General features: G+C 44.9%; 1 protein-coding gene across 1 annotated transcript in view; it reads right to left on the bottom strand.

The window, feature by feature from the left end:
* The window catches only part of LOC115153731 (neuropilin-1a-like), a 98,482-nt gene that overhangs the window by 65,464 nt on the left and 15,009 nt on the right, over positions 1 to 18,009 (bottom strand). The window contains 2 exon segments of the mRNA XM_029699323.1: positions 497 to 724; positions 10,023 to 10,204. Coding sequence (XP_029555183.1) covers positions 497 to 724; positions 10,023 to 10,204 — 410 coding nt within the window.

Here is an 18,009-nt window from a genome sequence, read left to right as displayed (position 1 = left end):
ATAATTATGTGACATAGACTGAGCCCGCGAGGTCTTCACAGCCTGTTTAATCAACACTGTTCTTTTTGGAGAAATGATACACCTTCTATATCATACCTGAGGCAAGTCTGACACTGTTCAAAGCCCTTTTAAACTCAGTGAGAAACAACAACTAAATCCTAACCTAGACAAAGAGTTTAGGTTGTTTCTGGACAGGGGAAAGTCCACTCCTGACTGGTCAACAGTAGGGTGGAGTCCCACCCTCGTCTACATACCAGGCCTTCTCCAAACTGACAAACATAAACAACTCCCCCAACACAATAGGTGACTGTACGGGAAGGAAGGGAGTACGGTAGACTATTTGAACATGGACATGTTTGGCATTGAGCCATGATGACTAAGCTATGTGTCCAGTCCACATTCATCAGTCCTATTCAGTGTGTTTATATTACCATAGTGTATAATACTAACGCTAACAAAGATACTATATCTGACCAGATATTTGACTGTGGCTCACCTCCAGGGAAGCCGTCCCAGATCTCTAGCCTATCGTATCGACAGAAGACCCCGGTGGGAGGAGTGGTGTCAGGCTCCAGCTCGAAGCTCTCGAACTCCAGGATGATCTCGGACATCTTGGGGGAGAAGATCATGAAGGTGCAGTCCAGGTTGTTGGGATACTTCTCCGGGAAACCAGGTGACTTTATCACCCCGCTGTTAGACGTGAAGTTCCTGGAACATTCCGGACCTGAGAGGAGGAGAGGAAAAAAGAGATTTTGAACTGATATATCCTTTATTAAACCAGGGCTTTGACATCTATTTTGCAACTGAGAAAGAAGGAAAGTTAAAGAAAGGTTTAAGAGAAAGAGAGAGGAAGAGCGAGAGAGGACGGTGTGTGTGTGTGTGTGTGTGTGTGTGTGTGTGTGTGTGTGTGTGTGTGTGTGTGCTGAATGTGCTGTTGCTGTAACATCTAGCCAGAGTGAGTATAAACATCATAGAAAAGCCTCAATCACCAGCATGGGGCTGAATGAACATGCACCCGGACACACACACACACACACACACACACACACACACACACACACACACACACACACACACCAGCCCCCTCATTACACGTCTTTGCGACATATGAGAAGTGCTTAGAGAAAATTACAGCCTCAGCGTTGAGAGGCAAGGGGGGCTACAAACACACACACACACACACACAAACACACACACACACACACACACACTCACACATACATTTGCCAGTTTTATGTTTTATACCAACAAGTCAAAACATTTACTCATGGCTCTGTGGAGAAAAGGCTTTCAGCTGATGAGGGAAGTGAGCAGATTTCACACATTCATCATTTTACACAGCATCATGGCCAGACAAGTATGATTTATTAACACTGCTTGAAGATTGGCAGGACAAATACCAAAAAATGCATAAAAACGATTTACTGGTATTGTAACTGGAGAGAGAGCATTAGCCTGATGAACGGTACACCATCAGAGAAGACTAAACCATTGTTAACTCATGTTATCATGACAACCATTAGTCTGATGAACGGTACACCATCAGAGAAGACTAAACCATTGTTAACTCATGTTATCATGACAACCATTAGTCTGATGAACGGTACACCATCAGAGAAGACTAAACCATTGTTAAGTCATGTTATCATGACAACCATTAGTCTGATGAACGGTACACCATCAGAGAAGACTAAACCATTGTTAAGTCATGTTATCATGACAACCATTAGTCGTAGAACTGTGCAGCGGTCAATGTCACTTCCATGTTATTCTGACAACCTTTCCATGGGCGCAGGCTGATTGAGGCAGAAATTGTGGGGGAGCCATCACCATCACCATGCGTGGCTAGTTAGATTGAGCTCTGTACACCAGTGTAACAGCCCACGCAGCTTAAGTGAATGTGGTAAAGGTTTTTTTCCTTGTTATTTAGTCATCTGCAGGCATCTCGCCGGGCCCCTAATTCAGGACCATCAGGACCACTTCAATCTGTCTGACACACGTTGGAAATGAGAGGAGAGTGGCTTATGTCTTGGCTTTTTTGGGGGGAGGGGTTGAGGGCGGGCTGATGGGAAAAATAAGGCAAGGCAGGAACAGCATTTCGGTTTGACTGTGATGCGAGTTGACATTTAGTGCTGCTCTGAAAGCTGCTGGTTTTCAAAACAGCGGGTTTGGACATAATTTTTTCCTTTGGAAAATCAGGAGAGACCATAGAGCGATTTCAACTGCGCTAAAATATCATTCCCATAGATGTGGCTCTCCAGAACTCTGTTGGCCTCCACTTAAAGTCTGATCCTGGGGTCGGCTGAGTTGGGGGACGGAGGGAGGTTCAGGGGCCCACAGGTGTGTGTGGAACATAGCAGACCAGACAACCGGCTACTCCATAGAAAGAAGTCTCCGACAGCCCTTAAGTGCACTGGACTACAGTCTACTGCAGAGTTTCTAGTGGATATACAATTTAAAGAAAGAACAGTTTGATATTGCTTCCAGACTGTAGCTCTGTCTGAGAGGAGCTTTACATTTGTTCGCCGGTTTCTGTCGCTATTATCTCATATGATGTTTGACAAGTGTAGAATTGGTCCAAAAGAAAATCCTTTCAGACAAAAAAACAATACAAAGAAAAAAAAGAATCCTTTCACACTGTGTGACTTTGCTCCCAATGCCTGTGTGAGGAGCGGAGAGGACAGCGCTAGCCACTCGCTAGGACTGCAGGGCTATCTTAGAGCAGGATCAAAGGACAGTCAAAAGGAGTGGGAGAGATGGCGCGCTAGGCTAGCGGGTAACAGGAGAGCATGTCTGTCTGTCTCCGCTACGTTCTCTCTGTGTGCCATAGTTCCATGTTATCACCACCTCCTCCATCCAGACTCCATCCCTTTCATAGTTCCATTCAGCCACAGAGCAAAGAGGGACAGGGAAGGGCAAACTAGCAGCCATTGTGTGTTTTTGTGTGGGCGTCTTGAAAAAGATGATGGGCGCAGAGAAAAAGATCAGAACGGAGTAAAGGAAAGGTCCATGAAGAGAGGAAAGGTCCATGAAGAGAGGAAAGGTCCATGAAGAGAGGAAAGGTCCATGAAGAGAGGAAAGGTCCATGAAGAGAGGAAAGGTCCATGAAGAGATAATCAGAAAACAGATTTCTTCTTGGTCTCATTTTATCTCCTTCTGCACGGAAGGTCGCTCCTCAAAAGTTCCTCTTGTCTCTACCTGCCTCTCTACCCACGATGCTTTGTGTTGCGTGATGGTATGCTACAGTTGAGCTATTTACTGTGTGCGTGTTTGTGTCTGTGTGTGGCCAGCTTCAGGAGGCAAATAATGTGGCATTGATAACCACATGTTAACCCACAACCCCCTGTCTGTCTCTTTCTGGTTTTGCTACTGTTGTTTGTGAATCGCATCGCCCCCGAGAGCCGTACCAAGATGCACAGGGCCTGTAAACACTCCAGAGCTTCTCCCTGAAAAACACAAACTTCTCAGAGCGAGGCTCAGTCGAGCGCATCCCAATACCACCCGCTCCTCTACCTGCCAGGGCCCACCGCCACACACACACACACACACACACACACACACACACACACACACACACACACACACACACACACACACACACACACACACACACACACACACACACACACACACACACACACACACACACACACACACACACACACACACACCTACAAATCACTTTAACTGAAAGAGATCAGACAGCATGCTGGAATTAAACGAACAGTCGAATTTATGACGGGTGTTGAGACGAGCTGCAGCCTCAAAAACACAGTGTTATGACGGGTGTTGAGACGAGCTGCAGCCTCAAAAACACAGTGTTATGACGGGTGTTGAGACGAGCTGCAGCCTCAAAAACACAGTGTTATGACATGACGGGTGTTGAGATGAGCTGCAGCCTCAAAAACACAGTGTTATGACGGGTGTTGAGACGAGCTGCAGCCTCAAAAACACAGTGTTATGACGGGTGTTGAGACGAGCTGCAGCCTCAAAAACACAGTGTTATGACGGGTGTTGAGGCGAGCTGCAGCCTCAAAAACACAGTGGCTACACCCCAAATGGCATCCTATTCCCTAAGGTCTAATGTAGTGCACTATGTAGTTTATTTAACAGGTCAAAGTCACAACTTGTTAAATATATCTTTCACATCTTCTAACCTCAAAGTCTCAAAGTGCTAAGGATTTACGTTTCGTGTCCAAATCTTCAACGTACCCATAGACCAATCAACCAATCCCTATCCCAGTCTGTTGTCCCCACATGCTTCAAGATGGCTACCATTGTTCCTGTTCCCAAGAAAGCTAAGATAACTGAACTAAATGACTACCGCCCCGTAGCACTCACTTCTGTCATCATGAAGTGCTTTGAGAGACTAGTCAAGGATCATATCACCTCCACCCTACCTGATACACTAGACCCACTCCAATTTGCTTACCGCCCCAATAGGTCCACTGACGATGCAATTGCCATCACACTGCACACTGCCCTAACCCATCTGGACAAGAGGAATACCTATGTAAGAATTCTGTTCATTGCAAACAGCTCAGCATTTAACACCATAGTACCCTCCAAACTCGTCATTAAGCTCGAGACCCTGGGTCTGAACCCAGCCCTGTGCAACTGGTTCCTGGACTTTCTGACAGTTCGCCCCCAGGTGGTGAAGGTAGGAAACAACATCTCCACCCCACTGATCCTCAACACTTGAGCCCCACAAGTGTGCGTTCTCAGCCCTCTCCTGTACTCCCTGTTCACCCATGACAGCGTGGCCGACACTACAGTGGTAGGCCTGATTACCAACAATGACGAGACAGCCTCCCTGGAAGAGGTGAGGGCCCTTGGAGCGTGGTGTCAGGAAAATAACCTCTCACTCAACGTCAACAAAACAAAGGAGATGATCGTGGACTTCAGGAAACAGCAGAGGGAGCACCCCCTATCCACATCGAAGGGACAGTAGTGGAGAAGGTGGAAAGTTTTAAGTTCCTCTTCGTACACATCACAGACAAACTGAAATGGTCCACCCACACAGACAGTGTGGTGAAGAAGGCTCACCAGCGCCTCTTCAACCTCGGGAGGCTGAAGAAATTTGGCTCGTCCTCCAAAACCCTGACAAACTTTTACAGATGCACAATCGAGAGCATCCTGTCGGGCTGCATCACCGCCTGGTACGGCAATTGCACCGCCCTCAACCGCAAGGCTTTCCAGAGGGTGGTGCGGTCTGCACAACGCATCACCGGGGACAAACTACCTGCCCTCCATGACACCTACAGCACTCAATGTCACAGGAAGACCAAAAAGATCATCAATGACATCAACCACCCGATCCACTGCCTGTTCACACCACTACCATCCAGAAGGTGAGGTCAGTACAGGTGCATCAAAGCTGGAACCGAGAGACTGAAAAACAGCTTCTATCTCAAGGCCATCAGACTGTTAAACAGCCATCACTAACATAGAGAGGCTGCTGCCTGCATACAGACTCAAATCTCTGGCCACTTCAATAAATGGACTTAATAAAGGTATTACTAGTCACTTTAAATAACGCCACTTTAATCATGTTACATAGAGGTATCACTAGTCACTTTAAATAACGCCACTTTAATAATGTTTACATAGAGGTATCACTAGTCACTTTAAATAACGCCACTTTAATAATGTTTACATAGAGGTATCACTAGTCACTTTAAATAACGCCACTTTAATAATGTTTACATAGAGGTATCACTAGTCACTTTAAATAACGCCACTTTAATAATGTTTACATAGAGGTATCACTAGTCACTTTAAATAACGCCACTTTAATAATGTTTACATAGAGGTATCACTAGTCACTTTAAATAACGCCACTTTAATAATGTTTACATAGAGGTATCACTAGTCACTTTAAATAACGCCACTTTAATAATGTTTACATAGAGGTATCACTAGTCACTTTAAATAACGCCACTTTAATAATGTTTACATATCCTACATTACTCATCTCATATGTATATACTGTACTCTATACCATCTACTGCATCTTACCTATGCCGCATGCCATCGCTCATCCATATATTTATATGTACATATTCTTAGTCATCCCTTTACATTTGTGTGTATTTGTGTGTATAAGGTAGTTGTTGTGAATTTGTTAGATTACTGTTTAGATTTTACTGCATAGTCAGAACTAGAAGCACAAGCATTTCGCTACACTCGCATTAACATCTGCTAACCATGTGTATGTGACCACTAAAATTTGATTTGATTTGAAATACAATTTCAACAGCCGACTTGGGGCCTCTTTCAACATGCTTGTCCCCTGATACATTTTCCCTTAGGCTAGGTTTTTCTATTCAACATTTCAAAATGTTTCTTTAGATGGTGAAAGGAGACTGCTGTAATACCGTGTGGCTAATTATTGGTTGACACGGCGACATGGCACATGCCTTTGACATGACTGCTTCTCTCTCTCTCTCTTTCCCTCCTTCCCTGCCCGGTCAGGATTATTAGGGACCGGGGCCTTAATGTCCGGAGGTGCTGTTCTAATTCTAATGAGTAAATCACTGCTGCCTATTTCCCATGTGTCAATCTGGTTGATAATTAGCCCAGTCCGCCTAGTAACTAGCTACTTCTGGGTGGACGTTTCCTTGCCTGTAGCTACACTGATGAAAGGGTTAACGGGCAGTGGACAATTACTCTTTGGACACATAATCAAATGTTAACCTGAAGCTACAGCTTGGGGTGTGTGTCATTCATTCAAACAAAAACGCACACGCACACACTCTCTCTTTTTGACACACTGACAGGCATTTAGCATGTCAACATGCTGATGACATCATTTCCTCCTATGTTGACAGTGAGGGATGAGACAGAGCATCAATAAGGGGCCTTAAGCATAAAGAGAGAGAGTTTGAGTCTAAAGTTTCTATGGGGTGTGTGCCTGTACCAGATGTGACTTGTGCCTATGAGAGCGCTCACGAGATGAAAGCCGAATGGTCCACGTGCCCTGCATCAGTCTCCCCCTCTCCCTTACCTCTCCCCATTCCCTCCTTCCCTTCTAGGAGTTGACACAGGTGTCCTCGTAAAAAGCGATCGCATAGCAAGAACATGATAAACGGCTCTGGGAGTGAAATGCGGAATGATGGGGCTTTTCACTTAAAGGCAGGGCAGATGACCTCCCTCATCCCCTCCTCTCCCCTCCTTCCCAATCCCCTTTTCTCCACTCTTCAAATTCCATCACAGTGAGCAGCATCAGGGAGAGGGTGAGGGGGGATGGTGTGCGGAACAGTGGCATGATCCCTGCCTCTCTCCCCCCCTCTCTCTTTCTCTCTCTCTTTGCCCACTTCAATGAGCCCGGCGCCAGGCTTGATGTGGCTCTGAGAGTTACAAATTGCAGAGCTGTTAACCAGAAGCATATGGCTTCTTTCAGAAGGAGAGGGACCTTTTCTGAGACACTTGAGGAAGACTTTAAGTGAGACAAGATGACAGGATAAACATAAAGGCTTCTAGTCAGGAAGGATGGCCTGTTTGTCTTCTGAAATCCGGCCCGGACCATTTGGGCTAAAGGGGTGTTGGTGGGAAGTTGGAGGAGTTAGCTGTATCTTAGTTTCGGTGACCCTAGTGCACTCCAGAAATAGACAACATAAGCTGGACTTGTCTGTCTGTGTCTCTCTCTGTGTGTCTCTCTCTGTGTCTCTCTCTGTGTGTCTCTCTCTGTGTGTGTCTCTCTCTCTCTCTCTCTTTCTCTCTCTGTGGAGCGAGGCTGACAATTTACTGCCCATAAAAGAAATAGCCCGGGCTAATTAAAATCCCTGGATTGAAAAACCAGTGTGTGTGAGAGATGTGGAGGACCACAAACAACCTGTTTTTTCCCAATTCTACATTCCTCTCCTCTGCTGACTGCACTGCTGATGAGAGCCAGGGCTGCGCTCCAGGTTCCTCACAGAGAGTCTAGGTGTCTATGCACGTGTATGTACCCTGTTTTTCATCTGACCTTGACCCCTCATTTACCTCTGAAAGAACACAGCTCCCATTCCCTGAAGCTGCCCTCTAACCACAAGTCTAGTACTGTACACATACTGTAATATTCCTCCATTCAGGCTCATTAAGATGCACGGCATTCCTTGCATTACTTCCCCAGCGCTATCTCAGCATCTGTGTATCATGAAGTTTACATGTGTTAGCCAACACAATTCTGCTGATGCTTATCTGGCTAATATCACCCGCTTACCTAATCAACAAGCTGGCTGCTCTCTAAACCAAAGGATGGAGGCTAATGTTGCGTTCCAAATGGAAACCTATTCCCTATATAGTGCACTACTTTTGAGCAGAGCCGTATTGGCCCTGGTCAAAGGTAGTGCACTAAATAGGGAACAGGGTGCAATTTGGGACGGAACATAAGCCCCCATCCTTTGGTTTAGAGAGCAGCCAGCTCGTTGATTAGGTAAGTATATCAACACCGGGGTGGTATTAGCCAGATAGCCAACACAAATCTGCTGATGCTAACACATGTAAACTTGTATTTATTAGGATCCCCATTAGCCGACGCAAATGGCGACAGCAAGTCTTACTGGAGTCCGACACATAACTTTGGTTTAACTGATCTCAGAGCCATCGCCTTGGCGGCAACCGGCGCCACTGTGGTCAAAACACAACGCTGGTTTCAAAGCTAAACAAGCTTCTGTTGCCTGGCTGCCACAGAAGAACCGGCCCGGTCCTGACGGCACAACCATGATGCCAGCTCTACAGGGGATGGTCCTGGAGCAAAACATCCCACCAAGAATACAGCATCCTGGGTAGTCTTCAGTAGGCTCCAATATTACATATTCCCCTCTCAGTGAAAACACATCTGGATATGAATATGATATATTTCTCCATATCACAACGGCCTGCATTCAGCACTTCTTCCCCCCATCCCTCGTAGCCCAGGGTCCCTAACACAGCTCATTTAGAATCAGTCCTTTTAATGGATGAGACTGGGAAACACCTCCTCAGAGGAATGTGGTGTGCACAATTGAACTGCCTCATCAACAGGGAATGCTGCACTTCACTGAAGTGTGGGGAGATGTGTGTGAGGCAGCTGGCGTGTGGGTGCATTAACATCAGATCAAAGGGACACACACGCACGGATACACACACATACCCCCCCCTTCCACACACATACCCTACCCCTACACACACACACTTCAGAGATTAAAAAGAGGGCCCTGTCAGGGCTTCTATCTTCTCTGAGTGTCTGGGTCATCCCATAGACTAGCTGAGGGTTAATTAATCAGAGTGGAGTCTGCTCTCTGTTGCACCTGTCTGTGTCCTCCCTCCCTCTCCCAGTCACTCAATAGAAATCCTTTCCCTAGCCATCCATAAACACAGGAAGCCAAGGCAACAACAGGAAGCTCTGCCTCTTGTTGTGTGATCTTCAGATAAGGAGGAAGAACATCCCATGATATTATTGGTGAAAACAAGACTGAGATTGTATTGTTGAGGAAGGAACTTTTCAGGGTTTTTTGACGTCAGCTGAATATATGAATTTGAATTTAGCTTATCAGATGCAGGAAACCATTGGTGACTCATCCTCTCCACTTCACCATGATGATGTGGAGTAACATAAACAGAGGAAGAGGACATTTCTCAGTCTGGATGAACAAAAATCATCACATGTCTATGACTACAGTAAGTCTCAGAAGTACTGCAAAAACATTCAGCTGCTACAGATGGTTTATGGAGAATATTTGCGTATGTATTTATTAAGGATCCCGTTTAGCTGCTGCCAATTAAGGCAGCTATAATGGTGAACATTATTAATCTGTTTGTGTGGAGCCATATTGTTTAGCATATGTAATACCTTGATGCATTAAGCAGCAGGACTAAATGACAAACAAACCATGAAACGAGGAGAAACAGCCTCTTTATGCTAATTCGACTCATGATTAGACGTCTCGGCCTCCTCCTCATCCCTCTTCTCCGAAGCGACGTCCCGAGCTGTGTGTGTACGTGTGATGAGATTTTGTGATCGTGTGTGTGTGTTTTCCATTCACTTGGTCTCCTCTCACCTGTTTTGAAGACCTCATAGCGGATGGAGAAGCCTGCTCCATGGGTCTCGTAGTCGGACACAAACTTGATGTAGAGCTGGTTCCCAGAAGACACCACGGGTGACGGGGCGATCTTCCCACAGTACTTCCCCACCAGCTGACCATTCTCATCCACGCCGTCACGCACCTCCACATAGTCATACCTGGACAAAGGAAAAAGAAGAATCTGTCACATGTTGTATTGGGTTGGTATTATACACACACACACACACACACATACACACACACATACACACAACTAGTCGGAAATGATGGACCAACAACCAAGTTGATGTTTTGATAGTTGCTCCTCCCTAATGCAGAGAAAACATGCTGCAGTAGTAATAAGATCTACAGGATAAACCCAGGAACATGTGGGCAGGTTCATATTCCCTCCACGTGGCACAGCTCCACGTTGTTAGATAATGCAGACACTGCAGAGATTCTAGAACAATGGCTCCCAGCTGTACTAAGTCTAGGTTTACATAACGCTGTTCTGGTGAAGCTGAGAGTGTGTGTTAGGGCTGGTCTTCTCCCTGGTAAAGAGACAGATGCCTAAAGAGAGAAGTGTGTGTGTGGGATTATATTTATTATATCTGTGGTGTGTGTGTGTGTGTGTGTGTGTGTGTGTGTGTGTGTGTGTGTGTGTGTGTATTTGAGTATATTATGTCAGTGATCGTGTTATACTCCTCGAAGGTACAGTGAGACCATCAGAAACAGGTGAAAACGCAATCAGGCGGCAGCCACATGTATGCACGCTCCAAAGCCTCCTAAAATGGAATTTCAGACGCAGGGCTATTGACATGAGGAACTGGCTAATTGAGTCAGCATGAAGCTTTAAGACCAGGGAGGAAAGCGCCTTCCCGAATACGAACGGGTAGCAACGGGAGCCAGGCCACACACACACATTGTGTGTGAGTAACATAAGATGGAGTGTGTCGAGGAAATCTGAATGAACACAGCCTAAGATGATCTAGACTGATAAACAGAGTGTGTGTGTGTGTGTGTGTGTGTGTGTGTGTGTGTGTGTGTGTGTGTGTGTGTGTGTGTGTGTGTGTGTGTGTGTGTGTGTGTGTGTGTGTGTGTGTGTGTGAGTGAGTGAGTGTGTTTATGCCTATGCCTGTGCTGGATAGATGAATACACCATGCTTTATTTTCATTGTGATTGACAGGCGGAGTGCAGTAAGGGGAGCTGTGTGGGTTCAGGTTACCATGGTATTTAATCACCCATAACGCCCATTCCCAATGAATTCAGCTCAGTGGGGCACTTATCTAATGTATTCCTGCTCAAACCTCATGACCTGCTGTCTTCTCCCTCCAATCCTCCTTCTCATTACTGTCAACCATTAAAAACACATAACCTAGACCCAGCTACTTAGTGCATCTGTACACACACCGCTAGCTGGCGTAACCTTGCACACTCAACCTGCTAAAATATGCCTCCTAGGCATACTCTAGAAAGGGTCTGCTTTCTCAGCTTGGCTACACCCCGTTCCCCAAATTACTGTCGATACACTTTCACTTCAACAAGTGAAGGTAGGTCAATTCACTTAATGCTTATGGTATTTGCACAATAGATGACTCAGGCTACACTCTGAGTGATGGATTGGAATAGGGGGCTACCCCTCGGGTGGAAGGAGACAAGTATCCACATGATCCAACCTCCACCCCCCTCAAATGGTTTCTTTCACCTGCTTTGAATTACACTTAAATGGGGGGTATTTGTGAGATGTTAAGGAAGGCACCACGGGCGACACAGGAGAGGGGAGCCCACACTGGATCATTAGAAAGTGGTTATGGCAACCTGCAGCTTATCAAGATATGATCTCAGAAAGAGGTCATATCTACTGTAAGCCATATGTTTCTGTGGTGTGGTGTACAGTTTTGTTCAGTATCCCCTTCTGTAATATTGGGCTCTCTCCTCTCTCTGCAGGCTGAATCGGACCTTTCCATTCCGCAGCTCACAGCACAGAGGGCATCAATCTTCTGCAGCACTGTTCTGTTGTGTTCTATCTATAATTCACCTCTCTTACTCTGGTACATCATCGGAAGCCTCAGAAGACCTCATAAAGACGGCGCAGTGGGAGAGAGGATGTAGACGGAGGGATGGAGAGACAGAGGAGTCGTATGAACGAGGGAATGGAGGATAACGCGCCCTGGGGGCTTTCTGTCTGCTTACCAGGCAAAAAAAAAAGAGTTCTTCATTGCTTCAACAATGTCTGGCCCTGGGCCTTCTGTTAGCCGGGTGGTTGTGTTTCAGCAGGTCTATAGGCACCGCTATGATCTGATCTGAGAGCAGTGGTTCTGTGGCCTAGCCCAGGCTGTTGTCATCTGGAAGGCATTATAGGATCGTTTGCAAGGCTGGACAACGCAAAGCCTCAGAACAACTTTCGATTGACAGACATATTAACCTTGCACTGCAATGGGTTAAATCAGGGTCACACAGAGTGGTTCTTGGTAGTCTTAAACAAATCTACTTTGAAACAAAAGTATACACCTCACACACATGGTTATGGACTTAAACAAATAAGACACCTGTTCAATGTCAGATATAGAGTTGAGTTTGCATCCCAATATTACAATTTATATACAATACAGAAGAAATATAGAAATATAACAAAACTGTTAGACATAGAAACACTGGATTTTCGGTGTGTTTAAAAAAAAATCTATGTTTATTCATTATGAAATGATGTGTGTGTGTGTTGTGTGTTTGGGAGCCCTCTGTAGTGAGGGAGGTCCATTAACAACAACCATAATGTCTGACCCAAAGACCCAGGACAGACAGATGCCCTTAGAAGGGAATACCGTTCTCATCCAAACACAGTGCTGGTGGCCTACTTTTTAAGCCTGGACAGTCCTCCTGCTGCCCTCGATTCATCATTTCATTTAAAACTCTCCTCAGCCCCCCCCCCCCCCCCCCCACAGAGACAGTATAATAATTTGTTATGTTATATGTTGTAGTTTTCCCTTATAGACAATAGGATCCAGCTGAATCATGCCCCAACTATAACATTTCATTAATCTGTCTACTCCACTCCAGCCTGGATGTGCCTCCCACAACACTAATAGTGAAAATGGTCTGCCAATCCAGAGGGGAAATTAAAAGCAAAAAGGGATGAATCTAATTCTCCCCGACCATCGCTTCAGCGCCTCCAAATGTATTACCCTGCCTTCTTACTGCGGGGAGCGAGAGAAAGCAATCCTGCTGTGTCAAACGGGAACATTAACCCACCTCACACAACCAAAGAGAAGGCGATGAACCACAGACTAACAATATAACACAGTTTAAACTGCCTTCAGCTTTCCCTTTTAGAAATGATTATCTCTCTAGCTCTACATAAAAAAGCATATGATGTGGTTATGATAGATGGGATATGATCCTGGTTAATAAGGAGTAATGTTATAAAGCGCTGTTAAAGCTTGATACAATAGTTCTTTAATCAGGCCCATTGAGAAACATAAGTTCATGACCTAGTAGAAAGCTACAAAACAAATGTACAAATGTTATTTTATATTCTTTCCCTTGGTAGAACTGTGTCACAGCAAACTGTCAAAGATTACGTCCAAAATGGCAGCCAATTCCCTACAGTGTATAGTGCACTACTTTTGACCAGGGCACATGGGGCAATAGGGAATAGGGTGCCATTTGGGTCGCACCCCAAGTCTGTTCTCGAGTGTTTCTTTTTCTAGACTAGGGCTAATTATCACACCAAAAACATGTCACCTCCAAACATTACAAAACAACTCTCAGGGTTAAAACAAACTAAAGTGGTCCAAACAACAGAAGTGAGCTGGGACAGCTAAGTGCAGTGAGGCCTATAGGGTATGTCCTAAATGGCATCCTTTTCCCTATATAGCGCACCAGTACCCTATGGGCCCTGGTCAAGAGTAGTGCACTACACAGTGAATAGGGTGTGATTTAGGATGCACCCTCAGAGAGTTCTAGATGGGACTTACAGGAAAAGCCTGTTGTCAGCTGTCCAAAATTCCGCGCTCTGAGATCTAAAATTCTGCTCAAGTGCTAGCGAGACGTCAGGGCTAACAAACTGTCACTCAGGACTGGAGCATCATATCATTACTGTTTCTACAAGGAGGCCGCCGTCCTTCTTTTTCCCAGCGTGAAGGGGACGTACCTCCCCAGGTCAGATGGACTGTGCATACAGCTTTCTTCCAGCATGTGACATTCATTAACCCACAACTATAATAATAGTCTCACCCAACCTCCTTCCCCCTCTCCTCCCCTCCTCCCTCCTCCCTCCTCCCCTCCTCCCTCCTCAGGTCTGTAATGAACTAACTGTCAGTTGCTGAGTCTGACAGACAAGGAAGGAACAGGGTGGGCAGCAACGGACTCTACATTTAAACGTCCGACTCCGTCTCACACTAATCGAGTTATTAACTTTGTGATTTCAGACTGCCGAGTAGCCAGGGTAGGAAAGACCCACAGTTCACTGAGCTGAAATGGAAACTTGGACGTGAGACATCAAGGGTGTCTCAAGCAATCAGTGGCTTTTTATAGCTTCTTACTCCAACAGTCCTGCATTCAGCCAACGGGAGAGAGTGAGGAGAGATTAGTGCCTAACCAAGTTCCCTTAGAACCGGTGTGTGTGTGTGTGTGTGTGTGTGTGTGTGTGTGTGTGTGTGTGTGTGTGTGTGTGTGTGTGTGTGTGTGTGTGTGTGTGTGTGTGTGTGTGTGTGTGTGTGTGAGGGAGGGAGGGACCCACCCGTGGTGGAGGCCACCACCATCACCACCATTCTGAAGAATGATTAGAACCGAAGTGTTTAGAAGTGGGCTAAGGAGGGGAGAGCGGAGGAGAGCTTCTCATTTGGGCCTTATACCATGCCACATGGCTGCATAAGATCCTCCCTACACAAAGTCCTCCACAGCTGCATCCATCAAGGCTTTTGCGTGTCACTCGTTCTGGTGAGCCTAGCTTGGATCAGCCCGGCCCAGCTCATTGCAAAGCCCAGCCAATGTCATATTTTTAGATGCGACTGGTTGGTTTAGATTTTTGCGGCTGCTTCTGCAATTATCATTATCATTGATGGATATATCATTATCATATCATTATCATTGATGGATATATCATTATCAGATCATTATCATTGATGGATATATCATTATCAGATCATTATCATTGATGAATGACATTGTTGAGAGATCCTGCATGTGTTATACCCAACAATCAGTTGGATGAATTTGGGTATTTAGACCCAATTATTGCATCTCAACACAACACAACACTCCTTTATTAGGAAATATGAGAGGGAGAGAGAGAGAGCAGACAGAATGGGGAGAGAAGTTAGTTAGCCTTAGGGGGTTGCTATCTGCTAAACTTGGCGTTGGCTCACGCTATGGTAGAGGAAGGTATGTGGGGGAGGGGGAGAAAGACAGCTAGAGGAATAGAACCAACCACACAAGCCTCTACTGTTAGCGAAGGTCTGTAAACCTCATGTCCTTGTCGTACGTGCAAGGCTTTGTGCTGTTTTAGCTTCTCGTAAACTGCGAGGTCTGTTCCGCTTACACACTTTCTCCCTAGGCTTTACAGAAAGCCCAGAAGACCAAAACAGATCAGTACCATATTTCTGTTCCATAACTGCTGTTATGAGCTCACCAGATCATTACACACACAAACCGTAAGCCATGACAAGTCACGATAACGTGATTATAGATGGTTTGCTGTAAGACTAATAGGAACTCCAGTTGGACTGTGGAGTGAGATTAAGGAAAACTCCACCCAAAAACCATCTTTTGGTATTTGTTCCATTCGTCCATCGTTGATATAGTCCCACAATATTTTTCAGGTCAGCAATCAAGTTTGCAAGATACAGAACTTTCAAAATACAGAAATACCACCGGTATGATAAAGGAATTTTCGTTTAGCAGTGCTCAATAGCTGTGACTTGCGTCAAGTGCTGAATGACATTCTGACATACAGTGGTAGATACATTTCAAAGTGCGACTGAATGAGGTGCATACAACTGTCAGAGAAACAGTTTGTCTCATGACATACAGACACATACATGCACTTCAAGGATATATTAAAGACATTACGACCAGTCGTTCCACTAGTCATAAATCAATCGCTGGATAAACCTGAACTTAAACTTGATCTAATTGCTTAATGTGTAGAGCTCTTTTTGGAGACACGCTCAAAGGCTAGCTAAATGCCAACAAACAGAAAACCTGTATTCCTTTTCACCCTAGAATCTATTTCCTTTCACTGTCTATTCATGGGGTTAAAACATTTAATGGAAGCAATAATTGTAGTAGTGATGTGAGAAAGTGTTAAAGTGCTGGTGTTTTGCCCTCATTACGATCCCTTCATTTTCCATAAAACATCTTGTTATCATGAATAAAACAGGGATGAATAACCACAATTAATTAGAGAATCGCCCTGGGCAGAATGGAAATATGCATTTAGCACTTTTTCCTTTCCAAGTCAGCTCCTGAAATTAAATACCATGCATATTTGTAGAAGAACATGTTTATGAATATTCAGGTAGTCACATTGCTGTTACTAAATATCCAAGCAGATTGTTTTCTACGAATTGCATTACAACATTAACTCGGCGTCGGGTGACAGTGAATAACCGACTAAATTACTCAACAATCCCCACATACTGAAGTCTCGCCTCATGTCTTGCAACACGGCCTACAGTGCCTTGCAAAAGTATTCACCCCCTTGGTGTTTTTCCTATTTTGTTGCATTACAACCTGTAATTGATTTTTATTTGGATTTCATGTAATGGACATACACAAAATAGTCCAAATTGGTGAAATGTGAAATGAAAAATATAACTTGTTTCAAAAAAGGGGTGCGTTCATATGTATTCACCCCCTTTGCTATGAAGCCCCTAAATAAGACCTGGTGCAACCAATTACCTTCAGAAGTCACATAATTAGTTAAATAAAGTCCACCTGTGTGCAATCTAAGTGTCACATGATCTGTCACATGATCTCAGTATATATACACCAGTTCTGAAAGGCCCAGAGTCTGCAACACCACGAAGCAAGGGGCACCACCAAGCAAGCGGCATCATGAAGACAAAGGAGCTCTCCAAACAGGTCAGGGACAAAGTTGTGGAGAAGTACAGATCAGGGTAGGGTTATAAAAAAATATCTGAAACTTTGAACATCCCACGGAGCACCATTAAATCCATTATTAAAAATGGAAAGAATATGGCCCCACAACAAACCTGCCAAGAGAGGGCCGCCCACCAAAACTCACAGACCAGGCAAGGAGGGCATTAATCAGAGAGGCAACAAAGAGACCAAAGATAACCCTGAAGGAGCTGCAAAGCTCCACAGCGGAGATTGGAGTGTCTGTCCATAGGACCACTTTAAGCTGTACATTCCCCAGAGCTGGGCTTTACGGAAGAGAGGTCAGAAAAAAATAAGCAAACATGTTTGGTGTTTGCCAAAAGGCATGTGGGAGACTCCCCAAACATATGGAAGAAGGTACTCTGGTCAGATGAGATTGAATTTAGTTTTTTGGCCATCAAGGAAAACACTATGTCTGGCGCAAACCCAACAAGACCAGTTACTGGTAACTCTTTGGATTCGTTTGTATGCATGTTGAAAGAGTGGATTACTGAGATCATTGGTGCCAACTAAACAGACTTTTTGGATATCAAGAAGGACTTTATCGAACAAAACGACCATTCATTGTGTAGCTGGGACCCTTGAGATTGCAAACAGAGGAAGATCTTCAAAGGTAAGTGATTTATTTAATTGCTATTTGTGATTTTGTGACGCCTGTGCTGGTTGAAAAAGTATTTTGGTATGGGGCGCTGTCCTCAGATAATCGCATGGTATGCTTTCGCAGTAAAGCCTTTTTGAAATCTGATAATGCGATTGGATTAACAAGAAGTTAAGCTATTAAATTATGTATGACACTTGTATTTTCATGAATGTTTAATATTACGATTTTTGTATTTTGAACTCCGCGCTCTGCAATTTCACTGGA

Source organism: Salmo trutta, chromosome 2 (genome assembly GCF_901001165.1).
Source record: "Salmo trutta chromosome 2, fSalTru1.1, whole genome shotgun sequence".
Taxonomy (NCBI): Eukaryota; Metazoa; Chordata; class Actinopteri; order Salmoniformes; family Salmonidae; genus Salmo; species Salmo trutta.
Note: the sequence above shows the minus strand (reverse complement) of the source record. Positions and strands in the feature narration are given on the sequence as shown.